Genomic DNA, 8,512 nt, shown 5'->3' with positions numbered 1-8,512 from the left:
AGGGGCGGGGTCAGGGGGGGAGACCCTTCCCCAAGGACCCCCCCCACAAGGGGTGAGACCCCTCCCGAAGGACCCTCCCAGGACCCCTCCCCAAGGACCCCCCCAGGACCCCTCCCCAAGGAGCCCCAGAGGGTCCCGAGGGCAGGGATGGGGGCTGGGGGTCTCTGGAGTACCCCAAAATCCCCCTGGGCTGCAGCCCCGGGACCCCTCCCCACTAATGGGGGTCGGGGGTGGGGGTCTCTCTGCCCATCCCAAGCCCCCTCCCCAGCCCCAGGGGGGGGTCCCTGCCCATCCTGTACCCACCCCCCAGCCATGGGGAGGGGTCTCACCTGCAGGGGTCATGGGGGGGTCGCTGCGGCTGGCCCATCCCAGCCCCCTGCCCATCCCTGGGGGTCCCTGTGCCCCCTCCCCAGCCCAGGGCAGGGGTCTCACCTGCGGGGGTCGGGGGGGTCGCTGCGGCTGGCCCATCCCGAGCCGTCTCGGGGCACCAGGGCCACGTTGGGGTCGTTGCCTTTGTTCTCGGCCTTCAGGCTCGGCAGGTGCGCGGGGGGGGGGCATGCGCCGGGTGGGCACCTTGCCCAGGCTCTGCAGCCCATGGCGGGGGGCGCCTGGGGGGGGGAGAGACCCCTGAGTGCCCCCCGAACCAACCCCGGGACCCCCATAACTGACCCCGAGCTCCACTGAAACCCCCTGAGCCCCCCTGAGCCCCCAGGCCTTGCCCAGGCTCTGCAGCCCATGGCGGGGGGCGCCTGGGGGGCACAGGGAGGGGTGAGACCCCCAAAGATGCCCCTGGGACCCCCCAAACTGACCCTGGGACCCCCAAACCACCCCTGAACCCCCCTGAGCCCCCCAGGCCTTGCCCAGGCTCTGCAGCCCATGGCGGGGGGCGCCTGGGGGGCACAGGGAGGGGTGAGACCCCCAGACTGACCCCGAGACCCCCAAACTGACCCCGGGCTCCACTGAGACCCCTGAGCCCCCCTGAGCCCCCCAGGCCTGGCCCAGGCTCTGCAGCCCATGGCGGGGGAGACCCCTGAGTGCCCCCCAAACTGACCCCGAGACCCCCAAACTGCCCCCGGGACCCCCGAGCCCCCCTCATTTAGCTACAGGAGGGTCACACCAGAGGGTCCCCCCTAGGACCCCCAAACCCACCAAGACCACCCCCCCCAGGACCCCTGAACCCCCCTCCCCATTTTGGGGACCCCCTCCTCCCTCCCCAGCTCCCCCCCCAGAAACCACGGGGGTCTCATTTTGGAGACCCCTCCTCAAACCTACATCCACCCCCAAAAAGCGGGGGGTCCCATTTTAGGAACCCCACAACACCCCAAAACCACGGGGGTCCCACTTTGAGGACCCCTCCCCAACCTGACTGGGTCCCATTTTGGAGCCCCCTCCTCAAACCCACAAATCCCCCCAAAACCATGGCAGGACCCCTCCCATTTTAGGGACCCCTCCCCAACCCCACCCAAAACAGAGGGGTCCCATTTTGAGGACCCCAGAGCCCTCCCCCCATTTTGGGGCCCCCTCCTCCCTCCATGACCCCACAGCCCCCCGCCATAACCCGGCCCATTCCCCGTCCCGGTTACCGGCGGCGCGGGGGGGCTCGAGCGGCCGCCCCCGGTAGCTCTCACTGAGGCTCAGGCAGTTGTAGCGCCGGCCCCGCGCAGCCCGATCGCTCATGGCGCCGCATCGGCCGCACCGGGACCTGCGGCCGGGGAGCGGGGGTCACACCGGGGCACGCGGGGGCCGCCGCTGCCGGTACCTCCCGGTACAGGCCGCAGGCCGCGCCCCCCCACCTCAGAACACCGGGGGGGTCACGGAACCGCCCCCCCCTCCTCACACACCCCCCCCTGAGCCCCGCCCACACCTTACCGGGACCCCCGGCCCCGCCCCCTCCCGGTACCGGCGGTGGGGGATGGGCCCCGGTGTGAGGGGGCCTCGCCGTTCCAAGATGGCGGCCGGGCCTGCGCTGAGGGAGCCGGGATGGGGGGTGGGGGGGGGGTGTTACGGGTGGATCTGCGCGCCCTCCCCCGGTTCCCGTACCCACCTGTCCGCCCCGGGCGGGCTCCGCGGCGGCGGCTCCGCGCTCGGGGGCGGCGGGCGGGGCGGGCGGGCGCCGGATGGCGGCGGATTCCGCTGCCCCCCCCCCTCCCTCCCTCCCTCCGACACAGGGCCCGCGGGGCCTCCGCGCATGCGCCGCGCGCCTCGGGCCGCACCGCGCGCAGCGGGGGGGGGCGAGGCCGCCGCGGGGGACGCGCCGCCATTGGCTGAGGGAGCCGAGCGGGCGAGACCAATGCGGGCTGGAGGGAAGGGGGGGGAGCGCGCTCCCCCGCGGAGTGGAGCGGTCCTGGAGGTGACGTCATTTGGCGGCGGCGCTGCGGCGCCCCCTGGCGGACGGGAGGGTTGGCGGCGCTCGTTGCCGTGGTAACGGGAGCCGCGCCCACCGAGCGGGGGAACTGGGGACACTGGGAGGGAACTGGGGAGGGAACTGGGAGGGAACTGGGGAGGGACTGGGGCCACTGGGAGGGACCGGGAAGCGCCGGGGACAGCCCACGCTCCGGGCTTCCCCCGTGGCCGGGGAGATTCCCGGTAAAAAACCCGCCCGGGTTCGACTTTTTGCCCAAACTCCGCTTTTATTGGGACTTTCCGCGATAAATTACACAGCAGTGAATAAATTACCGGCCCCGCCCCGAACCCGCGGCTTTTCCGCCGCGAAATTTGCCATAAATAGATAAAACTCTATTAAAAAACCCGATACAAACGTACAAAAGTTACCAGTAGAAAAACTCCATAAATAGTACAATAAGTTAAATTCAGCTTTTCGCAGCGCGTTTGTCGACCTCAGTTGGTGCTGCTGGTGCTGATTCCAGCCGTGACCCGACCCCCGGACCCCTGAGACCCCCGAGTCCTTGAGACCCCCAGAGCTCTCAGAGCCCCCAAGACCCTGAAGCCCCCTGAGACCCTCAAGACCCCAAAGTCCCCAGAGCTTCTGGAGCCCCCCGAGACCCCCAAGACCCTGGAGCCACTGGGACCCTCAGAGTCCCCGAAAGCCCCTGAGACCCCCAGAGCTCTCAGAGCTCCCCAAGACCCCAGGAATCCCAAGACCCCAGAACCCCAAAGCTCCTGAAGCCCCCCAGAGCTCCCTGAGACTCCCAGAGCTCTCAGAGACCCCTGAAGCCCTCAGAGACCCCCAAAACCCCCAAGACCCTGAAGCCCCAGAGACCCCCAAGACCCCCAGAGTTCCTGAAGCCCCCAGAGCCATCAGAGACCCCCAAAACCCCCAAGACCCCAAAGCCCCCAGAGCCCCTGAAGCCCCCAGAGCCCCTGGAGTCCTTGAGACCCCCAAAGCCCCCAGAGACCCCCAAGACCCCAAGGCCTCCAGAGCTCCTGAAGCCCCCAGAGACCCCCAAAAGCTCCAAAACCCCCTGAGACTCCCAGAGCTCTCAGAGACCCCCAAAAGCCCCAAAACCCCAAAGTCTCCAGAGCCCCTGCAGCCCCCAGAGCCCCTGGAGTCTTTAAGACCCCCAAAGCCCCAGACCCCCTGAAGCCCCCAGAAGCCCCCAGAGTTCCTGGAGTCTTTAAGACCCCAAAGCTCTCAGAGACCCCCAAGACCCCAAAGCCTCCAGAGCTCCTGAAGCCCCCAGAGACCCCCAAAAGCCCCAAAACCCCAAAGCCCCCAGAGCCCCTGAAGCCCCCAGAGCCCCTGGAGTCTTTAAGACCCCAAAGCCCCCAGAGCCCCTGAAGCCCCCGGAGCTCCTGAAGCCCCCAGAAGCCCCCAGACCCCCAGAAGTCCCTGAAGCCCCCAGAGCCCCCGAAGCCCCCAGAGATCCCAAAGCCCCCAAAGCCCCTGAAGCCCCCAGAGGCCCTGAAGCCCCAGAGCCCCTGCAGACCCAAAGCCCACAGACCCTCAGAGCCCCCAGAGCCTCCAGAGCCCCCCGCAGCCCCCAGAGCCCCTGCAGCCCCCCAATCCCCCCCAGCCGCCCCTAATCGACCCCCAGCACCCCAAAATAGGCCTGTCCAGCGCCGTGCAGGTCGAGGAAGCGTCCGGCCGAGGTGGTGGCCGCCAGCCGGTCCCCGCGGCGCAGCTGGAACACGGCGCCCTGGTACAGGGTCTCTGCCCAGAGCCCCCCGAGCCCCCCGGCCGGGCAGACGGAGCGGGCGGCGCGGAGCAGGGGCACGTCCCGGGGGTACTCCCGGGATAACCGGGACACCGCCAGGCGCAGCGGCCGCCGGGGGGCGCCCCCGGGCCCGCAGCGCCCGCCCGTGAAGGCGGCGGAGGCGTAGACGAAGTAGAGCCCGTCCCGGGGCACCACCAGGGCGGTTCCCGCGCAGGCGGACCCCGTTCCGCACCAGCGCCGGCGCCACGCCCGCCTGCCAGCGCAGGGAGCCGCGGGACGAGGGCCAGGAGGAGGCTGGCAGAGGGAAAAATAAATTAGAATGGAAAATATATACAAAAATCCATAGAAATCCCAAAAAAACTGCCCCAAAAAAGTGCCCCAAATCCCCGCCTGGCAGCGCAGGGAGCTGCGGGACGAGGGCCAGGAGGAGGCTGGGAGAGGGAAAAACTGGGTTAGAATATAAAATATATACAAAAATCCATAGAAATCCCCAAAAAACTGCCCCAAAAACCAGAGAGAATTCCCCAAAAACTGCCCCAAAATCCCCGCCTGGCAGCGCAGGGAGCTGCGGGACGAGGGCCAGGAGGAGGCTGGGAGAGGGAAAAATAGAATTAAAATATAAAATATATACAAAATAAAGCCAAAAATCCACAGAAATCCCCAAAAAACTGCCCCAAAAACCAGAGAGAAATCCCCAAAACTGCCCCAAAATCCCTGCCTGCCAGCGCAGGGAGCTGCGGGATGAGGGCCAGGAGGAGGAAAAAGGGAAAAATTGGAAAAGGAAAAATTGGGTTAAAATACAAAAAAAACCCCTAAATATATAACCAAAAATATCTGAAAATCCACAGAAATATCCCAAAAACTGCCCCAAAAAACACAGAGAAATCCCCAAAAAACTGCCACAAAAAACACAGAGAAATCCCCAAAAAAACTGCCACAAAAAGCACAGAGAAATCCCAAAAATCTGCCACAAAAAACGCAGAGAAACCCCAAAAAACTGCCACAAAAAACAGAGAGAAATCCCCAAAAAACTACCCCAAAAAACACAGAAAAATCCCCAAAAAAACTGCCACAAAATCCCCGCCTGCCACTGCAGGGAGAGGGCAAGGAGGAGCCTGGAGAGGGGAAAAATGGGTTAAAATATAGAAAAAAATCTAAAACAAAGCCGAAAATCCGCAGAAATCCCCCCGAAATCTCAGCCTCCCACAGCAGGGAGCCCCGCGAGGAGAAACTGGGTCAAAATACCAAAAACAGGATTCCAAAAACGCACCCAAAACTCGCGGAAACGCCCCCAAAAATCCCGGAGTGCCGGGGCAGGGAGGGGCGGGAGCCGGGGCACCGGAAATGCCCAAAATAGCCAAAAATACCCCAAAAACCCCAAAAAAACTCCCAAAAAATCCCCGCCTCCCACGGTTGGGATCCCCAGTTCCTCCCAGTATAAACCAGTATAAACCAGTGACCCCAAACCCCAAACCAGTCACCCCAAACCAGTACAAACCAGTAACCCCAAAACCCCTTTAACCCTTTCCCAGTCCCTCCCAGTATAAACCAGTATAAACCAGTATAAACCAGTAACCCCAAACCAGTATAAACCAGTGACCCCAAATCCCCCTTTAACCCTTTCCCAGTCCCTCCCAGTGCCCCCAATTCCCTTCCAGTGCCCCCAGTGCCCTCCCTGTCCCTCCCAGTATAAACCAGTAACCCCAAACCCCAAACCAGTACAAACCAGTGACCCCAAATCCCCCTTTTAACCCTTTCCCAGTCCCCCCAGTACAAACCAGTGACCCCAAATCCCCCTTTACCCCTGTCCCAGTCCCTCCCAGTACAAACCAGTAACACCAAACCCCCTTTAACCCTTCCCAGTCCCTCCCAGTACAAACCAGTGACCCCAAATTCTCCTTTAACCCTTCCCCAGTTTAAACCAGTGACCCCAAATCCCCCGTTAACCCTTTCCCAGTACAAACCAGTGCCCCCAATCCCCCATTAACCCTTTCCCAGTACAAACCAGTGACCCCAATCCCCTGTTAACCCTTTCCCAGTACAAACCAGTGACCCCAATCCCCCGTTAACCCTTTCCCAGTACAAACCAGTGACCCCAATCCCCTGTTAACCCTTTCCCAGTACAAACCAGTGACCCCAATCCCCCATTAACCCTTCCCAGTACAAACCAGTGACCCCAAACCCCCATTAACCCTTCCCAGTACAAACCAGTGCCCCCAATCCCCCGTTAACCCTTTCCAGCCCCCCCAGTGCCCCCGTTCTCACCCACGACGTGAGCGGCCGGTTTGTCCCCTCGTGCCACCTGCGGGGGGGGCCCTGGGGACAGAACGGGGGGGGTTGGGACACCAGGAGTGACCTGGGGGGGCCTGGGGGGCTCTAAAGGGGGGGCCTGGGGGTGTCCAAGGGGCTCTGGGGGGGCTCTAAAGGGGCCTGGGGGTGTCCCAGGGGGTCTGGGGGGGTCTGGGGGTGTCCAGGGGTGACCTGGGGAGGTCCAAGGGGCTCTGGGGGTGTCAGGGGGGCTCTAAAGGGGTCTGGGGGTGACCCAGGAGGGTTCTGGGGGTGTCCAAGGGGGGCTCTGTGGGGTCTGGGGGTGACCCGGGGGTGTCCAAGGGGCTCTGGGGGTGACCCAGGAGGGTGCTGGGGGGGTCTAAAGGGGTCTGGGGGTGACCCAGGGGGGCTCTGGGGGTGTCAGGGGGGGTCTGGGGGTGTCACTCACCGGGCAGGGCTGGGGGTGGCATCTCTGGGAGCTCCTGGGGGGGACAGAGAGGGGTCAGAGAGGGGACAAATGGGGGGGGGACACGGGGGGGACACAAAAGGGTCAGAGAGGGGACATGAGGGGGGTCCATGGGACACACAGGTGACACACAGGTGACACACAAAGGACACACAGGGGACACACACAGGTGACACACAGGTGACACAGGGGGGGTCCATGGGACACACAGGGGACACACAGGTGCCGGGGGGGATACATAGGACACACAGGTGACACACACACACAGGTGACACTGGGAGGGTCCATATGACACACAGGTGACACACAAGGGACACACAGGTAACACACACAGGTGACACACACACACAGGTGACACTGGGAGGGTCCATATGACACACAGGTGACACACAGGTGACACACAGGTGACACACAAGGGACACACAGACACACACACACAGGTGACACAGGGGGATCCATAGGACACACAGGTGACACACAGGTGACACACAGGTGACACAGGGACACACGGGGGGGGGGTCCATAGGACACACAGGTGACACACGGGTGACACAGGTAACAGGAGGGGTCCCTACCTGTGGCGGCAGCCGCGTGGCACACAGGTGACACACACGCACAGGTGACACACAAGGGACACACAGGTAACACACACAGGTGACACACACACACAGGTGACACTGGGAGGGTCCATAGGACACACAGGTGACACACACACACAGGTGACACACAAGGGACACACAGGTAACACACACAGGTAACACACACAGGTAACACACACAGGTGACACACACACACAGGTAACACACACAGGTGACACACAGGTGACACACACACACAGGTGACACACACACACAGGTGACACACACACACAGGTGGCACAAGTGACAGGGGGGGTCAGAGGGGTCCCTACCTGCGGCGGCAGCCGCGTGGCCCCGGCCGGCAGCAGCAGCAGCAGCGGCAGCAGCAGCGACAGCGCCGGAGGCACCGCGGGCCCGGCGGCGGCACCGGGGGCACCGGGAACGGCCACGGCGGCGGCTCCGGGCACGCGGGCCCGGGGGGGCCCGGCCATGGCGGCTCTGACCCGGCCCCGGCCCCCCCCGGGCCTTAAAGGCCCCCCCGGCCCCCGCACGGGGCGGCCCCGGGACCCCCGGGACCGGAAACGGGAACCGGAAACACCGGGGGAGGGGGGAGGAGCTTGGGGGGACCCCTCCGCCCCCTCCCCCCCAAACTCCACAGCCGCCCCCCCCTCCCCAATTAATGAGCGCTGCCCGCTCCCCTAATTAACGAGCTGTGCGCTAATTAACGGCTCAGGTTGTTAATTATGTTAAATTATGTTAAAATATGTTAATTAGACCCCGCCTCTCCCCCACACACACTGGGTTTTCCCATTGTGGGGGCGGGGGGGGGCCCAAAAAGCGGAACCGCCCAAAAAAACCGCCTGGGGGGGGGGGGGGGGGGCCAAAAAAATCCCACAGGGGGAACCCAAAATTGCACTGGGGGCGGGAAAAACCCAAAAATTGCACTGGGGGGGGTCCCAAAATTGCACTTGGGGGGGGGCCAAAAATCGCCCCTGGGGGGGGGTCCCAAAAAATCAAAAAAAATCCGGGCCCCCCCCCCAAAAAACGGCCCTGGTCGGGTTCCAAAAAATCCGGGGCGGGGCCCC

The 8,512-nt window shown here is 63.9% G+C and overlaps 1 protein-coding gene, 2 long non-coding RNA genes and 1 pseudogene across 3 annotated transcripts; 1 reads left to right on the top strand and 3 right to left on the bottom strand.

The window, feature by feature from the left end:
- Nucleotides 1-398: 398 nt before the first annotated feature.
- LOC139586854 (protein PRRC2B-like) lies at nucleotides 399-2,220 on the bottom strand (annotated as a pseudogene).
- Nucleotides 2,221-3,946: 1,726 nt separating this feature from the next.
- LOC139586853 (lymphotoxin-alpha-like) lies at nucleotides 3,947-7,918 on the bottom strand. The gene is given in 5 exon segments (XM_071420521.1): nucleotides 3,947-4,313; nucleotides 4,315-4,409; nucleotides 6,381-6,431; nucleotides 6,832-6,865; nucleotides 7,760-7,918. Coding segments are annotated over 5 exon segments (672 nt in total). The 3' UTR covers nucleotides 3,947-3,980.
- On the bottom strand, nucleotides 4,430-5,695 carry LOC139586855 (uncharacterized). Its single transcript, XR_011678039.1, has 2 exons — nucleotides 5,114-5,695; nucleotides 4,430-5,046 (listed from the first exon to the last, which is right to left on the bottom strand). It is a non-coding gene; the product is annotated as an uncharacterized lncRNA (long non-coding RNA).
- On the top strand, nucleotides 7,310-7,844 carry LOC139586856 (uncharacterized). The gene is made up of 2 exons (XR_011678040.1): nucleotides 7,310-7,468; nucleotides 7,552-7,844. It is a non-coding gene; the product is annotated as an uncharacterized lncRNA (long non-coding RNA).
- Nucleotides 7,919-8,512: the final 594 nt, after the last annotated feature.

This window comes from Agelaius tricolor, unplaced genomic scaffold, assembly GCF_023055355.1.
Source record: "Agelaius tricolor isolate 1412-34295 unplaced genomic scaffold, bAgeTri1.0.p SCAF_146, whole genome shotgun sequence".
Classification (NCBI taxonomy): Eukaryota; Metazoa; Chordata; class Aves; order Passeriformes; family Icteridae; genus Agelaius; species Agelaius tricolor.
This window is presented reverse-complemented; position numbering and strand designations above follow the sequence as displayed.